This window comes from Babylonia areolata, chromosome 19 (genome assembly GCF_041734735.1).
Source record: "Babylonia areolata isolate BAREFJ2019XMU chromosome 19, ASM4173473v1, whole genome shotgun sequence".
In the NCBI taxonomy this organism is placed as follows: domain Eukaryota; kingdom Metazoa; phylum Mollusca; class Gastropoda; order Neogastropoda; family Buccinidae; genus Babylonia; species Babylonia areolata.
In genome coordinates, this window is record NC_134894.1 from 17186205 (window position 1) to 17210002 (window position 23798).

At 40.0% G+C, this 23798-nt stretch overlaps 1 protein-coding gene across 1 annotated transcript in view; it reads left to right on the forward strand.

The window, feature by feature from the left end:
• The first annotated feature begins 2330 nt into the window (after positions 1–2330).
• The window catches only part of LOC143294084 (sorting nexin-13-like), a 47605-nt gene continuing 26137 nt past the window's right edge, over positions 2331–23798 (forward strand). The window contains exons 1-16 of the mRNA XM_076605507.1: positions 2331–2418; positions 3797–3921; positions 4487–4676; positions 5420–5541; positions 6430–6545; positions 7271–7375; positions 7956–8044; positions 9591–9674; positions 10624–10765; positions 11527–11633; positions 13743–13830; positions 15236–15291; positions 16277–16318; positions 21668–21760; positions 22733–22837; positions 23593–23734. Coding sequence (XP_076461622.1) covers positions 3800–3921; positions 4487–4676; positions 5420–5541; positions 6430–6545; positions 7271–7375; positions 7956–8044; positions 9591–9674; positions 10624–10765; positions 11527–11633; positions 13743–13830; positions 15236–15291; positions 16277–16318; positions 21668–21760; positions 22733–22837; positions 23593–23734 — 1603 coding nt within the window. The 5' untranslated portion in view covers positions 2331–2418; positions 3797–3799. The remainder of the gene's footprint in view (positions 2419–3796; positions 3922–4486; positions 4677–5419; positions 5542–6429; positions 6546–7270; positions 7376–7955; positions 8045–9590; positions 9675–10623; positions 10766–11526; positions 11634–13742; positions 13831–15235; positions 15292–16276; positions 16319–21667; positions 21761–22732; positions 22838–23592; positions 23735–23798) is intronic.

The following is a 23798-nucleotide window of genomic DNA, read 5'->3' on the forward strand; positions in this document are numbered from 1 at the left end:
TATGTATACACACATACACGTGTGTGTGTGTGTGTGTGTGTGTGTGTGTGTGTGTGTGTGAGTGTGTGTCTGTCTGTCTGTCTGTATGTGCAGGCACGCACACATGCGCCGGCCGAACAGAGCTGGACCAGATGCATAATTATGCTTTTGTGGCTGTCTCCAGTATAGGCTGTTTATTTCCACTTCATTTTTCACACCTGCACTTGAAGGTGAGCTGCCTGAAATAGAACTGGCTGCTGGATAGATTGTATAGGTTGTAACAGATGCTGTTGTTTTTTTCCTTAGTTTTCTTCTTTGTTTTTTGGTGTGTGTGTGTGTGTGTGTGTGTGTGTGTGTGTGTGTGTGTGTGTGTGTGTCTCAGTGTGTCTGTGTCTGTGTAGTGTTAGTGTGTGTGTGTTAATGGACTGCAGTTTGGTATGGTTTTACCAAACAGCCATAGCCAGGCTACAGCTATCTCAAAGAGCTGACAAAAATCGAAATCCTACAGCACGTCCGTAGACCACTACTAACGTCTCATGTAAAATAACTGCTCGACTAGACATATGAGAAGACCTGGTCTTACTTGCTGTCGTCGGCGAAATTGAGCCTATGTCGTTTCACCAGACTAAATGCAACTGTGCCATGCAGTCGTTTACACGTGTCAGTGTCAAAGAAAACAAACCAATGGGTAAGAGCTAAGTTATCCAAACCTGCATAAGCCTACGCTACAGAAATCAACAGAGGTTGGCGATTATCAAAATGTGTTACGTATAATTAGGACTCGGCCTGGAAAGGAAACTTACCAAATGCCATCACCGACGAACTGTGGACGCAAGGTTGAATCCCAGTCGAACATAATGGTGGTATCACTGACACTGGCTCATTTAATTAACTTTGCTTCTTTCACTCGCAGACTAACATCAGAATTGTTTCAGGTTTTAACAGAAAATTAAAATTCGAAATTGGTGCAGTCTACGAAGGTCGCTGTGGAACTCGAGTAAGGGAAGCAACCGCTTTAAAAATAGTTTGTGTTGCATATCACTCAAATTAGCTCCCTTAGATTTTCTTTTCGAGACGGGAAGAAGTCGTTGAGACATTACAGTTTGTTTGCGAGGAAAGGGAGAGAAGAAGGAGTGAGCGAATATGCAGTGCCGGTTCAAGTAAACCAAAGGTCTTGTCTTAGTCTTTTGATTGTTCAGGTCATGCTTCCTTTGATACATGCTTCAAACATAGGCTCATATGCAGACACAGAAATGCACTGATGCCTACAGGCCTATAGCCTACAGATGCATGTTAAAACACACAGTGCAAACAATATAAACACCCACAGAACAACTCAGTTGGCCTATGTGTAAAAACCAACAGGTACGTTTTACAAAGCGACCTGCTTTTTGCTTTGGGTATCATGATGATGGCTGCGGAGAGTACCTAACCATAATGCAGTGTCACTTCTCTCTCTCTCTCTCTCTCTCTCTCTCTCTCTCTCTCTCTCTCTCTCTCTCTCTCTCTCTCTCTCTCTCTCCAGCCCCCGCCCTCCCTTTTTTCCCCCTCCCCCCCCTTTTCTTTTCAGACTGTCTGCAAGTGTATTTATTTTGTTATAATTTTTCGACATAATTTGCTGCCAAGGACAACGCCTTTGTTGCTGTCAGGTTTTTCCGTCAGTCCACGCATATCCTTTTCCACTCGTTCCACCTTGGTGACTGAGACAACAAGGCCGTGAATCAGTGACAATCTTCACTTCGCACTGAAAGAAGCATGCAGATATATGCCACATGTCGGCGACATTAATGCTGACTTTGATTGTGTTGTTGTGGAGGTTGAGTTAAAAGATAGTTTTGAATTAATATATATATGATGTAGATATACCTACTGTAAGACCTTTGATTATTTCACTGCGAGGCATTTACCTATTTTTCTACTTATTCATTTATCTATTCACACACACACACACACACACACACACATTGCTGCGTTCACTCTGTGTTGTATTTAATATATATTGTATCACTCTTTTGTCAAAACAGATCTCGGTGTGTGAAATTCGAGCTGCTCTGCCCAAGGAGAGCGTGTCGCTACAATGTGAGCGCCTTTTTTTTCTTTTTCTTTTTTCTTCTGTTTTTTTGTTTTTATTTTGGTTTTTGTTGTTGTTTTTCCCTGCAAGCGGACTGTCGCCGACGTTTTTCATATACGTGAGTGCATTCATTATTCCTGGAAAATCGTCACAATGATAAATCTTACACTGGTTTTCTCCCCTTAGGATTACCTGACCAATGGAATGGCAGAATGCCTCCTTCTTTTCTTTGACAACTTTCTATTGGTTGTGGTATTAGTCACAAGGCTTGATCAACATGGCCGACTTTAGAAGACATCTGTCAACAAAACCTTGATATGTGTGTGTAAATCACAACTCCACTCGTTTTCTTCCCATCTCAGCAGCAGGTTCGTGCATTGAGTTACGGGGAACATACTTTTATACATATCTCAGGTGCTTAGAAGAAAGTGTTGCGATCGGTATCCACATATTTTTGAACGAATTACAAAGTGCAAGTGGTGTACAGTTTCAGACGATACTCCTACTTGGTAGGAGTACCGAGACCTGTGTGAACACCCTCAGATATTGACTAAATAGTCTGAATGTAAACGCATGAACTCGATGTTAGATAGAATATTTGATGATCGGGTAACGATCGCTATTGTCTATATCTAGCTACTGATTCAGTGTCGTTGTAGGCCTATTCATTATGATGTTATGGCATCATTGAACATTTCTGAGTGGACTTGGATCAGTGATCAGTTGACTAGATCAATATGCACACTTCATTGATAGAAAAAAAAAGTTATTTTTTAAAGCACTGTTATGTCCAAGCATAAATGTTAGAACAAGTAAATTATACAATTGCTACATGTTGTCCCGTCTAAATCAGGAATGATTTGCAACCACAAAGCAAGATTTCTAGCACCTCCCCCTGGAACTTATTCCATAGGTAGGAATGCTAGGATGTACTGCAAGACTATGTTTACCAGAGACTTACTAAGCATACTCTAAGTATACTTGATATCACTGACATAAATTATTTACCAAACTTTGAACTTTTGAACACATGACTTAAGTGGTTAGTCATGACATCAGTGAAAATTTGTATGATTTTAAGAGTGAAGTTATCCGTTGTCAGGAAGAACTTTGTGTGTGTGTGTGATGCAGTGGCATTTGCTGTGTTGTTTTGAAACAGCATGTTTTTACAAAAGTTGTTGAGGAAAATTGTCTTAGTCACAAAAAAAATCACTAGAAATACAATGCATTCATCTACTGATCTAGGGGCAGAATTCCACCATTCTACATCTGATCTAATTTGACTCGTGTGTGTGTGTGAGACTGTGTGTGTGTATGTGTGTGTGCATGCGCACATATATGCAAGTGAGAACATGTGTGTGAACATGTTCATGTGTATCAGTGTGCATTTATGACTTTATGATACACATTTTGATTCTGGTTCAAGTGTGTGCATGTAAGTATGTGTGTATACATCACTACAATGTGTATTTATGCATGTTCATGTGTGTGTTAGGAGATTGTGCGCGCGCACGAGTGTGTGTGTGTGTGACTAAGTGTGACTATGTGTGAGTGCATGCGGACATGTATGCAAGTGAGAATATATTAATTTTGTGTATATCACTGCATGTGTGTGTGCATGTTCATGTGTGTCAGTGTTCATTTATGACTTTGTGACATACATTCTGATTTTTATCAGTGCAATATGTGTGTGTGTGTGTGTCACTGTGTGTGATTTTATGACACTTTGCTTTTATATCTATGCAGGAGATGGAGTGGCAAAGCAGTGGGAGCTTACATTGGTGGCTTCTGCTGGCTGCTGGCCTCTTTTTCTTCTCCTTTGGTCAGTTTGGACTGTTGATATGCCTCTACGGACTGTGCTTTCTCTCAGGGTATGTGGTTTGCTTTTCTTGTTTTCAGTTATGAGTGAAATTTAGAACGGAACGAACATTAGAAGTCAATTTTGACAGCATTCGCTGTTTATGAGTGTTTTTGTCAAAATGGATACCCTTTTACATTTTTTTTAGTAGTGGTCGAAATTTATTGTGCATGTATGTTATGTGCACGTATGTTTTATGGGCTACATTAGGTAATGAGCTTGACAATATTCCACTGTCTGTTAATCCATACCCTCACTAGACGCCCACTGACCCCATCTCTTTTCACGCAGTGTTGATGAATCAGTAAGATTCAGATGACTTGTAAGCAAAGCACATGTCATTCACAATGAAATGTGAGAAATATGAACATTCATTTTATTCAGCATGTAATCTGTGGTTTTCATGTTTGCATCATTTGAAAGCATGTGTTAACAAATGTACAAGGCCTGATCAATACATTGGGTTTATGTGGTCAGGTATCTGAGTTTTTTTGTTGTTGTTTAGATTCCCCCCCCCCGTTTTTAATACTTCTTGAAATTGAAACTGAAAGTAACACGTGATTCCATTTTGTTGACAGGGGAGTGTTGATAGCAGGGATCTACAGCAGATCCCTGTCGAGATCCATTTTGGCACTGGTGCTGCGTACCTGCCCGGGATCCCCCAGCGGCAACAAAGCGGTGCGGTCTGCCATGGAGCCCATGACCCGGGTGAAGAACTTTGACAAGCGCATGACGGGGGCCAGCGTCATTGATGATGCCATGAAAGAGGTTTGTGTGACTGTCGTGTCTGACTATGCCCATCAGAACAGCAGATGAAACAACATGCTGTCCCGACTATCTGGGCTAGAATATTGATTACAGTGGAGAGTGTCTTTACCAAGTTACATCCCCACTCTCTCAACAAAAAGGGTTTTTTCGGACATTTAGTTTTGGGATGGTCCCCAAAGGCCAGCTAGCCCCCAAGGCTGCAGCACCAAGAGCCAGTGCAATCTTGCATCCTTGCTTATAGTCATAGTCCATCACAACAGACTAAGCTGTCATTGAATTTCCATTACAGTGGAGAAACCAGTTTTCACTTTGCTGTCAGCCCATATGTTAGCTTATATCTATTTCTGATAAAGGCAGAGCATTGATTTGTGCTATTCAAACAAATGCACAGATTACCACGAAACTTGGAATGAACCCTTTGCAGTGTTTGCTGATCATTTCTGTTTATGGGTGAAGAGCAAACAAGGCTAGAAATGTGATTTAATGCCAGCAGAATCTTGTAGCTCCTATACATTTTTATGGTATTTTGATTTGTAAGCCAAAATCCACTGAAATTGTTAAGCAGTATTCATATGCCAGTACAGAATTCAAGAACTGAAGCTATTTGATGAAATAGGGCTGAGCCCTAGACACTGTGAATATGAATGTGTTGTCCCAGCTGCTGCAGAAGGCTGTGAGACCTGAAGTATAACCTTTTTTATGCTGTCACCGACTGAAAGTCATTGTGGCTGTGTTTCTGCCAGGTGCTGGAATTCACAGTGCGTGACTACATCAAACCCTGGTACCGACAACTCAGCGACCACGACGCTTTTCTTGTGGATGTCTGGCAGTGCTTCCAGAAAGTCGTCATCACTTTCGCCAGCAGGTATTCATCTCTTGTGTATAGAACTCTGTTGGCATGATAGAGTCTTTAAACTTAACCTTCTCTCTCTTTAAAAAAAATTACTTACTGACTGGCTTTTATGCCTTCTGGCATGTAGGGCAGCAACGAAGAACCGACTCTGTTGTCTGTTTTTGACAAGTCTGAATGGTACCCCAGGTGTGCTTCAGGGTCTTGAGTTTTCTCCTTCACATTACTGTTCTGTGCCAGATGTTCTTTGACCTTCCTCTCTCTTGCATCTAATTCATGGTGTCCAGTGAAGGGTTTTATTTATTTATTCCTCTTTTCAATATATAAATCATCATCTAACATTTCTGCAGTTTTCTTTTGGTGAACACACTTAACATTTTCATTATACATGTGCATACAAACGAACAAGAAAGAGAAATAGCTTAATCTCTCTTTTGACTCTCTTCTGTGAATTTTGCATCTTTGTTTTCAACTTCTTTTTTTTTTTTTTTTTTTTTTTTAGTTTTTTCTTTTTATTTTGTAATCAAGTTATGTTATATTTTATTATTCTGTTGTTGTTGTTTTTAAACAGTTGTGTTGTTGAGCATGAATAGGATTTTTTTCTCATTATTCAGTGCATAGGTGCAAATATTGGGGTGTATGCTTTTTTGAATGATAGGATTTATATTTCACACACGCGCGCACGCACACACACACACACACATGCACGCACCACCCTGCTGCTGCTCTGTGGTGACACACTCTCCCTTTGGACAGCAGATAACACTGTTGTGAAAAAAAGTAATACAATACAATACAGAACAATGCAATGCAATACAATGCAATGCAATACAATGCAACACAGTGCAGTACAATACAATACAATGCAATGAAATGCAATATGATACAAACTATCCTGTGCAGATCCAAAGACGTGGACTGGATGCCCTATTTTACACAGAGACTGGTGGATGACTTTGCCTCTCACATTCGCCTCTACCGTCGTGCTTCTGAGAAAGTCAAGAACAGCAGAACAGATGGTATAAAATTTTGCAGTAGTTAAATACAGCCATTTGTAGAAACTGGAAGCGATCAAATACTTTGTAGAATACTGTGCATTTGTGTCTGTGTGTGTGTGTGCATGCATGCTGATGTGTGCATTTATACATGTGTGTGTATCAGTATTTGTGCCTGGTCTTTCTCTTTTCACGCGTGCATACTTTGTGTGTGCATGTATGTGAATGTGTGAGTGCATGCTTTGTGTGCATACTTTGTGTGAGTGCCTGTGTGTGAATGTGTGTGTGCATGCTTAGTTTATGTTTTTACAACCTGCTTCTGTAAAGAGCCTAGAGCCCTAATAGAGAATAGGTGCGAAATAAATTCTTTTTACTTAGCCATATGAAAAACACAGGAACAGGAGTCAAGATGGCTGCCGGAAAAAGAGGAAGCTAGTCAGTGATACAGAGGGGAGGTAACCTACTTCCAGGAGGTTATCGGCCGTTGCTATTTTCATTTTCTCCGCATAGGCATATAGTAGTTTGCACAGGACAGGAATCGGACTCCCTGCTGGAGTCTGCACTAGTGGGTCACGGTAAATATGTTAGATAAACGTAATTTTATCATTATTAGTGTGTGTGTGTGTGCTTTGTGCATGCTTTGTGTATGTGTGTGTTTACTACCTGTTTTTGTAATGAGCCGAGATCCCTATTCAGAGAATAGGTGGTGTAAAAATTCACAATATTATTATGTGTGTGTGTGTGTACAGAACAGTACTGCCAGCTGCTGGAGGAGGCTTTCTTTGACATGGAGGTGGAGATGGAGGACCACATGTGTCGAGACCTGGTCTGCACAAACCCAGAACAGGAGCGACGTGAGTCAAACCAATCTGTGAACACTGAACAACATACACATGCAGAGATGCCATGTGGTGCGGCTTTCTAGTGGTTACGCTTTCACAAGGAAGAGAGAGTATCTGAGTGCATTGTGTCAAATCTTCACTTGGCCGTATTTTCTTTCCATCCACTAGTGATGGTCTGGACGTTAGTCATTTGGATGAGATGATAAACAGAGGTCCCATGTATAGCATCCACACTTAGTTCCAGTAAAACAACATAGAGTGACAAAAGGGTTGCCCATAGTTGCCCATAGTAAAGTTCTGTAGATAAATCCACTTTGATATGAAAAGAAATACACTTGCAGGCAGGGAAAATGAAATTTATATGTATATGGGTGGCACTGCACTGTAGGCACTCCCAGCATTCTCCCTGGGGGTAACAGCCAGAATTTTACACAGAGAAATCTTTTGTGACAAAAAGTAATACAGTACAATACAATACAGTACAATACAATACCAATCAATACAAGTTTGAACGATGTATGTGCAGTCAGCTCATTCAAGTATAGTTTTATAGTTTTGTTTTTACACGATTTTACCTTTTTATCTTTTGCAGAATATCTCCAAGACCTCAGTGAGGTGTTACTATACCTTCTTTTACCCAAGGATGATTTCCATAGCAAGCCTTTCAGATATATAACAAGGGTAAGGTTTGATATGTGTGGGAGCATATGTGTGTGTGTTTCTCTGTGTGTGTGTGTCAGTGTTTGTATATGTGGCAGTTTTTGCACCAGCATCCATCAGCAGTTTTCAAAATGATTTGCTGGTTATGTTTTTGCATGTCTTGTGTTGGATGAATTTTCATTCATTCATTACTTATTTATCTATTAATGTGTATTTAGTGTGTACAATGTTACTGTCTTTCTGTCACTTTGTGCGGTGGTGAAACAGACGGTCCTCAGGAGGCTCTTAAAACAGCTGAATTTTCCATCATTGGGCCCTGTGCTGCATCTTTGGGATACCATCGCAGAAGTTCTTGACAGGATTAAGTCTGCCTCTGTCAGAAGTCACTGCTTTGTTGGTCAGGACATGTTATAAGGATGGAGGACTAATGCAACCCAAAGCAGCTGCTGTCCAGAGAACTGGCACAGGGTCAAAGAAGCAGAGGCCATCCATGTAAACGATATATGGAGAACCCAAAAGTCTACAGTGGAGCCACATTCCCCAGCTAAACTTATCAGTACAGTGCAGGACAGAGCATGCTGGCAGGCTGTATCAGGAAAAGCATCAAAGACACTTGAAGAGGAACGTCACAGCAAGGCTCAGACAGCCAGAGAACAGAGCCACAGTGCAGGGTCTGCCCCTGTAACATCGGCAAACTGCCACCACCCTGTGTGCTCACCACTCTGCTAACCCAGACTTGGTTTGCAGTCACTCCCATGTGCATTGACAGCTACGCAATGGCGTCTTCCTTGAGACTGAGGGACAACCATGATTTAAGATCAAAGTATAAGATAGATTTTCCAAAACTTAACGGATGCTGAGCTCGCGCCAACTGATGCCTGTCAAGCTTCAGTTCAACGCCAGCTTTAGACAGTGATACATCCTCTCCCAACCACCCCCACTTCCTGAACCCCTCCTCCATTGCAGGTATAGTCAGGAGTGGTGTGGCAACCAGAAGCAGAAACTTTCCTTTCCAACACTGCAGTTGCTATTCTGAAATGTCTTCATGAATACAGAAAAATCTTTCATCATCAGACACATACATATGTGATTGATGTGTGTGTACGTGTGAGATACTCCATAAGACTGTCATGAAATCAACAGTCAGCATTCCATTGATTGATTTTTTTTTTGTGAAGTGTGACATTTCTTTTATAAATTGTCATTTGCCATGTCATGCTGGAAAAGAGTAGGTGCCATGCCAGTTGGTTTGGCATTGGACTTCCCATCTTGTGTTCATCAGTGATCAGGGTTAGGGGCCCCATTCTGGCATGGGAAAGGTGCATTACTCCAATTTTCCTCACTCCACCCAGATGTGAATGGGTTTGACTTCAGTCAGGAAAGTTTAAAACAGTGGAAGGAAAGGATTAGGCCCCGCCTTCCGGTGCTGAGGCCTACACACAGTGGATATGAATTCACTGCCCCGATGACTGTAAAAGACTATGGAACCTTTAACTCTTTAAAAAACCTTTTAAACAGGAAAAGAATAGCAATAGATAAAAATGACTGGGTTTTTATTGTGTTTCAGGAGGTGTTAGTGAATGGTATTCTAGTTCCCACCATTGACCTGTTGTCAGATCCAGACTATATCAATCAGTATGTGGCGTGGTTGGTAAGTAATAATAACCAATGAAATAATTATTTATATGGCACCTTTCCATGTAAAACATGTTCATTTGCACTGTACTGTGTAAATACTGACATGAAAAACATGCATTTAAACATTAAAATGAGAAAAAAACTGCATGTATAACCCAGCACAGACATCCAACCAAACACTTGAATGCTCATTAATATTCAGACACAATCATCACACACTACACAACACGCATCATACGTATCATACACCACAGTACCTAAATGATGCACATATTTCACAGTACTTAACTCCAAGTATGGTTGTTAATGCAGTTTCAGTATCGTTTCTTGTTGGTACATGTTTGTATGCTTGTTTTTTGTTGTTGCTTTTTTAGTGTAACTGTTTATAAACTAGATCGTATGAATGATTATATACTTGTTTTTTTGTTTTTTTTTTGTTGTTGTTTTTTTTTTAAAGATAATTCATCTTTATGTATGAGGCCAGATGTGTAAGGTTATCTTGCCTTAGACTAAAAATGTAGGGAGATGATAGGGGGAGAGAGATAATAAAAATGTATATATATTTGTGCATGTGTATTTGTGGAAAGAGATATAACTACTTTTGCAGCACAATTAGTTTCTTGTAGCACAATCACACTATTCACAAGAATGATAGTCACCATTCTTAATCTTGATGTCATCCTCTTGGGATTGCATTACTTGTGGCCAGCACAATCACACCATTGATATAAGCAAGCATGCAAAATATAACAAATGCACTAGAAATCATGCCACACTGATCTCATTTCAAAGTGAGGGGGTGAAAGAGCATTAGTCATCCTGTTTACTGACAGGAATTTCAGAAGCTTAGATAAAAGAATGGTGTAGTTATTTAAAGGGGCTTTAAAAAGTGTGGTGTAACATGGGTTTCCCTGCAGATCCTTAATGACTCTGGTTTTTGTTTCTGTTGCTTTTTTTTCCAGTGTTATGAAAGTTCTTTTACCAATGAGACATTTTTGACTGTGATACGGAGTAGCGACCTTCCAGAGGAGTTGGAGGCCGTCAGAGACAAGGTGGAGGAGGACATCGCCAGGTGGCGCTCCAAGGACACTGGCGGCAGTGAAGGTTCGGGGGGTGGGGTGACGGGGGGGGATCTGCTTTTATTTATTTGGAGGGGGGTTGGAGGGTGCGGGGGAGTTTGTTCTACATGTGGTATGCTTGACTATGTGTGTACACATGTGCCAGTAATATGGTTTGGTTGAAATATGGAAGTCCAGAATAGAGGACCATGATTTTTACTTCCCTTCCCCTCCCCCCTACGCTTGATCATGAGAGGGTAGTCTGCGTGATAGTCATTCATGTGAGACGATAAACTTAGATCCAGTGTGCAGCGTACACTCACCACACACAAAAGACCCCACACAAAATAGTTTGTACCTGGCAAAGTTCTGTAGAAAAAAATCCACTTTGATTATAAAAGACACGCTTTTCCCAAGGAGAGCAAAAAAATGACACACAGGACAATGTTGTGACAAAAAGTAGTACAGTGCAATATGATACAATTCAGAAGGGGGCTCAGCTTGTCTCTAGCTCATCAACAGTGTAAGCGTTGGGCTGAAAACGGAGGTGTTTATTTTTTGTTTGTTTTTTTGTCAATAAACAGTGTGAGATTCCAATTGGATCAGATTGACAGTAAGAATAAACACTATGAGATACATGAAGTTTTCTCCCCTGTGTGCTTGGCATAGGAAACTTTCTTTTTCCATTCTGAACATGATTTTATATTTTGAAAAATCATTATCATTAAGCTTTTTTTTGTTTTGTTTTGTTTTGCTGTGATGTAAAAAATATATCCTAATTTCAGATTATCGTTTTTGGTGTTTCAGATACTATGATCAAACAGAACTTGAACAGTTTGATATTTCTGAGAGACACGTGCAATATGAGGTTAAAAAGACTGCAGGAAGGCACCACTGACTTGGAGGGTCTTGAGGTATGTTCTGATTTTTGCTTTTTTCATTTGAGATGAATGAGGTCTCAGTGTGTACGCTTGCTTTCTGGGGAAAATTATGAACTTGAGTAGCTGAGGGTTTTTTTGTTGTTTTTGCTGGGGGTTTTTCCACCACAACGCAATTGTCTTGTGCTATGAGTGGTCAGGGTATGAGTGCCAATATGCAAACACACACACACACACACACACACACACACACACATCACGGCTGTTGTTTGGCTTCCCACAAAAAAAATCTAGAAAATGCAAGAAACAGACGTCACTCAGCAGCGTATGCCCCTCCCCACATAACAAACTATTTGTGTAACACCTTTGAGCACCTGTGTGCTTCCTGTCATGGACTGTGGAGCCACTTGCGCTCCCATCACTGAGGACACAGACTGCTTCATCTTTGGACTATGATGGACTACCAAGATTTGGGACCTGGATGAGTTAACAGGTCATTTTTCCTTTAGGTTATTCACTTTGACAGTGTGCGTTGTGAAGGGGTAGTGGATTTATGATTTTGATCTCTCTCCACTTCTCCACAGATTTCTGTTTTACAGAATATATTCATTAGCGAGACGTCCTGTCACTACATTGGCATGAAATTTTGGCCAAGAGGAGCAAGCTTGGTTTGGTTTAACCAAACTGGGAGTATGATACAAGCTCCCCATTTCTGTGTGTTTCACTTTGAATAATTTTCTTTCCACAGTTTGAATAAGATTTTCCTGCTTTCTAATGTGTCAGCAATTTATGATTCTGAAGCAAAAGTTGTGGTGCATGCTCATGTTTCTTCAAGGCATGATGAAGTATATGTGCACATACACACACGATCACACACACACGCATGCTCGCACGCACATATGTAATAGGCCAAAGGCTATGTTATGTCCATTTGGATGGTGTGCTAATTTATTTATAATTTCAATAGTTTCTTTCTCCATCTGATAGTTTCAGAATTAACTAAAATGCAAACACACAAGCACACGTACACAAGCAAAAAAATAGAAATCATTGAAACATTAACCTTGAGCGAACTATAAATGTCTTTGGACAATAGGGAAGTTAGCGTCCAAAGGCATAGCTACTTTTTGTTAGTCATCATTATATGCTTATTGATACACTTGGCCATTTTGGGTTGCTTTGTTTTACAGAACTATTGCCATTATGTTCCAAAAACACTGCAGCCCGAACCGCTGTATTTGAGATCAGTGATACGTGATACATGTGGAGCGATGGCCTAGAGGTAACGCGTCCACCTAGGAAGCGAGAGAATCTGAGCGCACGGTTTCAAATCGCGGCTCAGCCACCAATATTTTCTCCCCCTCTACTAGACCTTGAGTGGTGATCTGGACGTTACTCATTTGAATGAGACGATAAACCAAGGTCCCATGTGCAGCATGCACTTAGCACACGTAAAAGAACCCACAGCAACAAAAGGGTTGTTCCTGGCAAAATTCTGTAGAAAAATCCACTTTGATAGGAAAAACAAATAAAACTGCACGCAGGAAAAAATACCAAAAAATGGGTGGCGCTGTAGTGTAGCGAGCAGCCCGAATTTCACACTGAGAAATCTGTTGTGATAAAAAGAAATACAAATATGTGATTTCTTTTTACTTCTGTGTATGTCGATTGAGGTGCCCTGGCGGAATTGTCAGGCACTGGGTTTCTGATCAAGCGTTCACCTGTGATCGAGAGTTTGGGCCATGTTTTGCAATGGTGACATTTCTTTGGTGAAGGCACTTTACTCCAGTTTTCCTCACTCCACCCAGGTGTGAATGGGTACATGACTCTGGCAGGGAAGGTTAAAAGAGCATGAGTAGATTGGGCCCTGCTTTCCTACGCCAAGCCTTTGTTATATATAATAACATATATGTATGCTTGTATATATATAAGCATAGTTATGGAATGCTGGGTATTGGTTTGGATTATTGCCACGTTTTTTAGCTGATTGTGTAACATGTATACAAAATAAAACGGTGGTTGACCCAAGAAAGTCTGGGGGAAAAAAAAAGCCTTTGTTATATTGGATATGAATTCACTACCCTGATGGCTGAAAAAGGCTATGGGACCTTTAACCTTAATCGTTAACCATTCTGTGTCCTGCAGGTGCCAGATTACTTGCGATACCAGTCGCTGTATGTTATGAGTCTCGATGACATTCTGAACAACAACACGGCTCTCCAGGCCTTCATAGGTAATTTCTGATACTCGTGTATGCTGCAACTAGTTGGGGATGTGTGAATGCTTGTGTATGTGGAACACGCTTGTATTCATGTGATGCTCCTCTTTGGTACATTGTGTGTGTGTGTGTGTGTGTGTGTGTACATGCTTGTATATACTCTTGGGTGTGGATTTGTATGTGTGTGTTGTTGGTTTTCCCTTAGCTGAGGATTGGTGCAGGTTCACAGATGTGGGGACACTGATTGCATTTCATTAGGTAATAAATAGATATACCTGACCAGTGCCAGCGAGGTTATATATTCCATAATTTTCAGCCTACAAGGCGCAGTAGTGCATAAGGCGCTCCCCCCCCCCCCCCCCCCCGCCCCCCCTTCCCTGAATTTAAAGAAAAAGTTATTCAGGCAGATAAGCCGCATCTGTCGTAAAGTAAAAGTCCTCCATTATGGCTCTGCTGACAGCAGGTGTTGTTTTCTGAGTAGTAGTGACATCATCTTTGGAAAACTGGACTGGAATCCAACTTGTTTTCATCTGCTTGTTGACTGGGCTCTGTTACTAAGTTTGTCTGCTCTTTTATCTGCTGCTTTCTTTCTTTTTTTGTTTTTTTAATCATGATGGTTTGTTTTGTTGTTGTTTTTTACAGCTTTCAGTCAAATGTACACTGCTGTAAAGTCTCAGATCATTAACTCGTTCAGTCAGAATCCAGTCTGCTAGCCCTGCTTTCAGTCCTGTCTGCCATTTTGCTTTTCGTTCTGCTTTCGAAAAATTATAGGTTCACTTCCGATTTCTCTAATTTCATACCATGAATCTGTCCCCATCTCATATACTGCTCTTTAATTTTATGGCCTAAGGGCGAACTGTGATCACATTCAGCTGAAACAAAATTTGGTGTAGTATGCGATTTGGTTTCAATTTGATTCGAAGGTGAACATGATCCATGTCGAATCAAACACTGGTAAGACTGAAGTGTTGCTGTCAGGTTGCCCCACTTGGAGGTCAGAATTTAGTTTTCAGACACAAACAGGGTGCATACAGCCGATAAGATGCAGAGGTCAGATTTTAGTACAAATTTTTTTTTAAATTTTTTTAGAAGCACCTTATAGGCCAAAAATTACAGCATATATAGATGTGTGTGTTTAGTTGTGAAATCTTTGTGTGTGAGTGAGTGTGTGAACGTTGCCTGTTGTTTTTTGTTTTGTTTTTGTTTTTTCTTGTTTTTGAGACTTAGGTTATTTATTATTTGATGTTGATTTTTATATAATCAAGCAGTTACGGTTATGAGTATTGTCATAGCCAAACTTTTTTTGGTGATTAAGAATGGAATGTGTCTTGACTTTTCTCTGTGTATCTTAACAGTCCATTCTTGTAAATGTCTTAACAGTCCATTCTTGTAAACTTTATTGACTTGTCTGTTTCCACAGAATTCACAACGCAAGCTGGTGGCCAGCAGTATTTGTTTTTCTACCTGAACGTGGCGGTAGGTCTTTAACATCACAAGTATCTCTTCATATATTCCAAGTTGTATCAGTGTATATGCTGTATTTCATTTTGTCATTAGAATGTAAACACACAAACTCTCCCAGCACCAACATTATGCCTTATAATCCTTATAATAATCATGAAAATAAATGTAGCGCTAAATCTGTTGCACAAACAAATCAAAACGCTTTCACACCCCAACTTTCTCACCAGTGTGTAACTCAGACAGAAAGGGATGAAAGACAACACTTTTAAAATGATGTAGATAAAAGGTTAGAGAAAGTATGAATGAAAAAAGCAAGGACAGGGAGGGGCTATTTTGAATAATTAGGTTTAAAGACCATATTAGAGGGAGCAAAAGAGAAAGCTCATTCCAAATGAAAGGTCCAAAGGCAGAGAAGGAGAGGCAGCTGACTGGAGTGTTTGAATGTAGAAACACAGAAATCAAGTGGATCATGTGCTGATTGTTGTGAGCAAGATGGGGTGTAGAGGTGAAGGCAGGCACAAATTGATGGGGCAGACTTGTTCATGCATTTATGACATGCAGTAGAAGAACGTAAACTGAAAGCATCAAATGATTCTGGGTGGCTGACTTGATTGGTATGATTACATTAAAACGGGCATTGTTGTTACCATTTTAAATTGCACTGTATGATGGCTTTTATACAGAATCTTTCCAGGAAGAACATACTCAGTTGCGCTGCACGTTGTAGAAACTGAGAAAAACATCAAACATATCCCTGTATAGACATCTTACCAGCCGCTAACTAATGTATACACGTACACACTCATATAAAACATCATACACAACACCCAAACATGCACTTCAAACATCACAGTACCTTTACACTGAAATCTGACATCACAACACCAGTAAGAATACTGACAACCATGTCACAGTACTTACATTGTGCATGCAGCCCGTTCCCCTGTGCTCCTGAGGCCAAAGTGTTATCCAACAGTAGGACTGATTTGTCCCACAGGGTTTCCAGGCGGCTGCAGCTCAACAGATACAAACCCAAAAGGTGACAATCGTGCATTCTCCAGCTTGAAAGGCAGTGAATGTGGGGCATGCACATGGCTTTTACATAGAATATAGTAAGGACAGTGACTCCACAGACTGCTGTGAACTGTGTGCAAACAGTGAAGCTTATCCATCTCGTTTGTTTAGTGATAAGCAGGTGTTTGAAAAAGAAAAAGATTTGATTTAGTATAGTTGAAAAGATTAAATCTAAACAAAAGTCAGGTGAAGAAATCCATGATTAACTGTAATGTGAAATTTTAGTGAGTTTCACAGAGAAGTCACAATGGTCTTTGAAGTATCACCCACCTCCTGCTCTCCCCTTTTCCTGTGCTCTTAAAAAATTTTTATTAATAATGTTTTTTTTAAGACAGGCTTAGTTGAAAAGCTTTCCCAACTCTATGTCCCCAGTGCATTCAGCTCCAATGATATTTGTATGCTTGAGCATAAACACCTGCTCTTGTGCTTAATTGATTTAGGGACCATCCTTTTCGGTCCAGTTCGTCGCTGTTGCTGATTGGCTACATGCTCCTGTGCTGGATCAGTTATCCCCCCTGCCTGTCTGCTTGGGCATGCACACTTCTTACAGGCTGGTTGCTTGTGTACATCTCCCCCACTACCCCTCATCACTGCTGTTGAATTCAGAAAACTTTTGTTTTAGGCTCATTTTGATGCTCGTTCCAACAGATAAATATTTAAACAAAAGCTTTTTCTTTTAGGCTTACACAGTTGCTTGTCTCAGCAGATAAATATTTGAACAAAAGCTTTTCTTTTGGGTTCATGCAGTTGCTCGTCCCAGTAGATAGATATTTAAACAAAAGCTTTTTTTCTTTTGGGCTCATTCAGTTGCTTATCCTGACAGAAAGATATTTAAGATATTTATACAAAAGTTTTTCTTTTTGGCACATTAATTCAAATGCTCGCGTCCCAACAAATCAATAAGCAACGTATGAATAAAGGAATGAGCAGTTCACTCTTTCTTGATTACTGTGTATATATCAGTTATCAGATAAAAGAAAAGTGTTCAGATAAGAAAAAAACATGTTAAGACACAAGTGAAGTAGAAAATAGAGGATGACTAGCACACCCTTCCTTGATTATTTTGTACTGATCAATCATGTCAAAGGAACAATTTCGTGTGGGAAAAATCTCTCCTAAAACAACTTTCCAAGACACAACACCAACAGGTAAAGTTTGAGCCTCAGGTCTGCTACATAGGAAGGAGGAAAGTGGCAGAATGGTTAAGATGCTTTTCTGCCAGTTCAGAGAGGAAATAACACTGCAAGGAAAAGATGTATCTTGAATATGTTTCAGCACAGTGTACTTGGAGCCAGCACAACATTGCTCTTTGATTTTTTTTTGATTTTTTTTCAATTTATCTTTTTGCCGTAACGTCAAGGATTTCTCCAAAATACAGTTCCATGCCATACCAGTTACCATGTTGCTCCCTATGAAACCATACCATGCCATAAAACACACACACACACACACACACACACACACACACACACACACACACACACACACTCGCACAGATATATATATATGTATATAATGTCATGCTTGACAACGGCAATTGCCTGTTATTGGTAATGCACAAACTGCGCATTAACTGGTAATTGGCAAGGCAGCTTGTGCACATTACCAGTAATGGGCAGGGAATAGACAACGTCCATCACAAGCGTGTTTTCTCTAACGCCGATCCATGCTGACAACTGTGAAAAAGCAGTATTGCGATCGACAGTCTTGTCAGCTGATTTTGTGTTCAGAGAGAAATGCGACACGCCCTGAAATGAGTAGGATGTCACAAACATTTTCATTTTTACTACTTACTCAAACAGTTGCTACTATTTATTCAAGCAGTTTTGTGGTGATGGGTTATGTATGCAAAATGCTGAACTGAGATCTCTTGCTGATCTGAGCTCACTATGCCAGACGATTCATGAGACTGGAAGTCTGTCAGCTGACTTTGTCATCTCTTGTGCAGTACGTGCCGACGTCTGCTAATGCGCAGCATAGATCACTTGCCATTAGCCATAAGGCGCAAAACTTTGCCCATAACTGAGCATGCACAAGTCACTTTGCTTATTACCGGTAATGGGCTGGAACTGTTGTGCATGGGTAATGTGCAAATTACTGCTGTTGAGCATGACATGTACATGTACACACACACACACACACACACACACACACACACACACACACACACACACACACACACACACACACACACACACACACACACACATTTGTTTATTGATTTTAATCTATATTTATATATGAATGTGTATATATAAAAAAAAATACGGAGAGAGAGAGAGAAATGCCATGCAGTATTATAGTACAGTATATATTATACTGTATCATTACCATACCACACACACAACAAATTTTTATTAAAAAAATAACGGTGCAAATATCTAAATATTTTTATGCACAGCATCCTTTATTCCCCTTTCACAATAGCTTCCAAATATGCTTATCAACCCAGCACGGACTGTCCCCAGTGCACTCTGCTGTTCCATCCATACTGGCAGCTGCTTTCATGGCTCAGATGCATGAAGTCCTGTCTGTGAACCTGTCTTCTGTCACTGTAAAACAGTCCAGTCTGGTGTCAGGAAAACTGAGGCCTGTACAGACTTGGACCTGGTAATTATTATTGACACTTACACAGCCCCTGTTTCCAGTCAGAAACCAAACTTCTGTACAAGTTCAAACCTGGTAATTATTATTGACACTTACTCAGCGCCCATTTTCAGGCAGAAACCAAACTCTGAGCGCTTTAGAAACTCTTAAGCCATTTGCACAACAGGCTGCCTGTCTGGATTGAGCCGACTGGCAGTTGCCTTTAGGTACTCATTTGTTTTCTGTGTCATTCAGTCAGGTTGTAGTCATACTGCATGTGCACACATGTATACTGGAGTGGATTTTGCTGCAAATTTTTCTAGGGAAAACTCTGATGTTGCCGATGGTTCTTCTATGTGCACTACCTGCGTGCTGCACACATGACTTCAGTGTATTATCTATTCTGAATGACGAGCGTCCAGACCACCAATCAAGGTCTAGCAGAGGGTGAGAAACTTTTGGTGAGTGAGGGATTTGAACCCACATCCTCAGATTATTTCGTTTGCTAGGCGAACATGTTACCACTAAGCCACCACTCAGCTCGCTTCTGTGGCAGGTTTAGGAGTCTGCTATTCCCCTCATTCATGTCGGATCATTTTAGGACTTGTGAGAGGAACTATTGGTGTGTGACACACAAAGGGGGCAGAATAGGATACTTAACTGTCAATACAGTGTATGTGAGGGTCTGGGTTCAAGTCCTAGGTTTGCTCTTTCTCCCAAGATTGGAAAATCAAATTGAGCATCTGGAAAATGTAACTGAAGGTCTAGTCATTCAGATGAGATGATAAACCAAGCATGCAGTTGATGCATTGAAAATGAACCCTTGGCAACAAAAGTGTTGTCCTGTGGAAAAAATCCACACAAATGTTAATGCATGCACTCTAGGTCTGACTAAGTGTTTTACTTTATGCTGCTGGTTAGGCATCAGTCCAGTAGAGATGGTGTAGCATATGGATTTATCTGAACGCAGTGACGCCTCCTTGAGAATGGAAACTGAAATTAGTGTATGACTGACCCCCTGCAGGCGCAGTTTGCAGTGCTCGCAAAACATGAATGATGTGCTTTTTTTCTTGTAGCCTGCCCCATTTTCTGCGCACCACTGGTTTCCTGGTCAATAAATAGGATGTGTTGTCCCTCTCTCTCTCTCTCTCTCTCTCTCTCTCTCTCTCTCTCTCATGCACAGTCATGCTTTCCTTGCAGTCATGAACTGTGTTCCTCTTTTTATTCTGTTTCCCTCTCTCATCTGCCCTCTTTCTCTGTCCATCTCATACATCCTATCTCTTTCCAGGACAGACACTCACTCTGACACACATACTTTCTCTATCTCATACATTCTTTCTCTTTCCAGTACCTACACACACTCTAACACACATGTTTACCGACACTCCAAATACAAGAAAAGAAACAATTTCTTCAAAGTTTATTGTCATAATTTTCACTGGCTATCAATTCCCTTTTTTCTTTTTTTTCTTTTTTTTTCACAATTCATGGTGTTTGGGTTTGTTTTGATTTTTTCTTTCTTTTCTTTTCTTTTTTTTTTAATTTAATCAGAACCCTTGGTGACCCTATGTCCAAACAATTTAAAATGTTTGTTGAGAGTTCTTTTGTCACAACATTTTAACTTTGCTTAGACTTCTAATATTTTGGGTCTGTGTTGCGCTCAGGGATTTCACTTTTCTGGTGTTTTGTTGTGTTCTGCGTTCATAGATTTCAGGGGTTTTTTTTTTGTTTTTATTATTATGTCATTTTCAGAGATTTCAGGTTTCTGGTAATTGCTTCCATTTTGTGTTCAAGAATTTCAGGTTTCTGGTGTTTGCTTCTGTTCTGTGTATGCGTGTGGGGGGAGGGCGGTGGGGACGGGTATGTATGTTTGAATGTAAGTTCATACTGATGTGTGTATGCATTGTGTTTGAGTGTGTGTATAGTTTGTTTGGTACATTTTGGTGTGTACATATAATGTTGATGTACTGTGTTATGCATAACATGTGTTTTGTAAAGCACCTAGGGTAGTTTTCTGGATAGACTGCTGAGTATCCATTATTGTTTTTATTATTCTGTGTTCAGAGATTGAATGTCTGATGTGTGATATCATGTGTTTTGTGAAGCACTTCTTCAGAGCACTTTCCTGGATACAGTGTTTATATGTATCCATTACTAACTGTATGTCCATAACATAACTTAACATTATTTATCATTGTTGTCTTTTTTTTTTTTTTTTTTTTTTTTTTTTTTTTTTAATTATCATTATTATTTATTTATTTATTTTATTTTTATTATCTTTTTTTAAAATTTAGTTATTTATTTTTTTATTTATATATATAATTTTTTTTTTTTTTTAATTCTTTTTTTTTTTCTTTTTTTCTTTTTTTCTTCTTTTTTTTTTTTTTTTTTTTTTTGTACACTTATAGTTGACTTCATCAAGTTTTTGCGCCTTATAAATAGTAGTAGTAGTAGTAGTAGTTCTTTTTTTTGTATATATCTATTATTTATTTACCTTTTTTTTTTTCAAGGCCTGACTAAGCGCATTGGGTTACGCTGCTGGTCAGGCATCTGCTTGGCAGATGTGGTGTAGCATATATGGATTTGTCTGAACGCAGTGACGCCTCCTTCAGCTACTGAAACTGAAACTGATCCATTACTGTTATCATAATTATGATTATTTTCATTGTTATTATTACCATTATTGTTACTGTTCTCTTTTCAGGGATTTCAGGCGGCAGCATCAGAGCAGTTAGGTCAGGTTTCAAATAACTCAGAGCCGGACTTGACAGCGTTACGCCGTGCTGCCATGATCATATATGACCAGTACTTATCAGAAAAGGTGAGATGTCTCCCTACCCACCCCCCTCTGTCAACTGTTGTTGACAATATGCTTTCATTATGCTTGCCTGTTTAGTATATTACTATTTAAAATAGCTAGTCTGCCAGTTCGTGTCCTGCTAGGGCCCTGTGTGGTCAGTGTTGAACTTTAAGCAACAGTGTCAAAATTTCTCTCTCTCTCTCTCTCTCTCTCTCTCTCTCTCTCTCTCTCTCTAACTCTGTGTGTGTATGTGTCTCTCTCTCATGCAAAGACATAAGTTAGTTTTAACACAATGATTGATTTATTAAAGTACACAAAAAGTTTGAGGTGGGTTCTTTGTTGTTGTTGTTGTTGTCTTTTTTTCTGCCCCATCATCTGCACCATGACTCTCACGCTGTTCATCTGGAGTTTCCCATACACAGCCACACCCGGGTTTGTCTCCTACAGTCCCATGAATAATTTAGTTGCTTGTACGATTGAAAAATCTGAGCTTATTTACAAGAATGAATTCCTAAAGCAGTGAAGTTCAGATTTCACAGCATGATCAGTTGTGATGTGTTCTCCGTTTTGACCAAGTTTGGAATGGAACAAGGAATTAAGGAGATATTGCTGACTGAAAGTGTGAAGCAATGAGTGGTCAAAAGCTCAGAGAAAACAGTTTTCAGTTGTTTTGGGAATGAGATGAAATGTCAAAAGTGAAAAGTAAAATTAATTAAAAGACTGATAGATTGAAATCTGAATGAGGATGTGTGTTTTTGATGGTTGTTTGTTTCAGAATTCATTTCACAGAGAAATAAAGAGAGCTCTGAATAGTAAGTAGCTTGCAAGACCCAGTGCGGTATTGGTTGGTTGGCTTTGACCCATCGCTTCTTCCAGTCTTGAATCATTTGATGCTGTAGATTGATAACACATGGATTTTTCTCTGTCTCAGAGTGTGCTTTATATCTGTGAGTGTGTATGTATATTCTCTTGTTTAATGGTGCGTGTGTGCAGGGCATTTCTCGGATACGCATCGAGTCAGAGTTCACCAAGGGTCTGCTGCAGAAGATCAAAGGGCCTGTGTTCTCTGAGGACGTGTTTGATGTGGTGCAGGCCAGGGTAAGGTTCATGTGCACTCTCTGCTGCAGCACGCACTTGTCGCACTGAAAAAGAACCCATGGCAACAAAAATGTTGTCCTCTGGCAAATTCTGTTAAAAGAAATCCACTATGATAGGTACACAAATACATAAGCATGCACTCAAGGCCTGACATGGGCATTGGGTTATGCTGCTGTCAGGCATCTGTCTAGCAGATGTGGTGTAGCGTATATGGATTTGTCTGAATGCAGTGACGCCTCCTCGAAAAACTGGAACTGAAAAAACAAACTCTCTGCTGCACTGCTGTTTGCAGGTGCCATGAAGATGCAGATAAAGTAATCAGGCCTGATTTCCACACTCAGATTTTAATGGATTAATTTTTTTATAGTTTGCAATTATTTTTCAATGTAATGATTATTAACAGTTTATAGACACCATAAAGATATAAAGTGACCAGGCCTGATTTTCATAATTATTGTTCAATGGAATGATTATTAACAGTTTGCAAACACCATGAAAATGCCGATAAAGTGACCAGGCTTGATTTGCAGTTAGTTTTCAATGCAGTAATTGTTAACAGTTTGCAGACACCGTGAAACTGTTGATAAAGTGACCAGACTTAAGTTCCACAATTAGTTTTTAATGGAATAATTATTTTAAGTTTGAAGACATTATAACAATATTGAAGAAGTGACCAGGCCTGATTTGCAACAAAAGATTAATACAATATAGTACACTACAGTGCAGTACAGTGGAGGACAACTGTTGGATTTCAGGTGTACCAGATCCTGCACATGAACTACTACGAACAGTTCCTGCAGTGCACTGGCTATGTTCGCCTTCTGTCGGAGCTGGGGCTGCTGAACCCCAACCAGAACACAGCAGCACAGGACTCTGACTCCCTCAGCCTGGATGACGGTGAGTGACACCCTGTGCTCTGCTCTTCCCCTCCTCCCTCGTCTTTATACTGCATTTCGGGGGA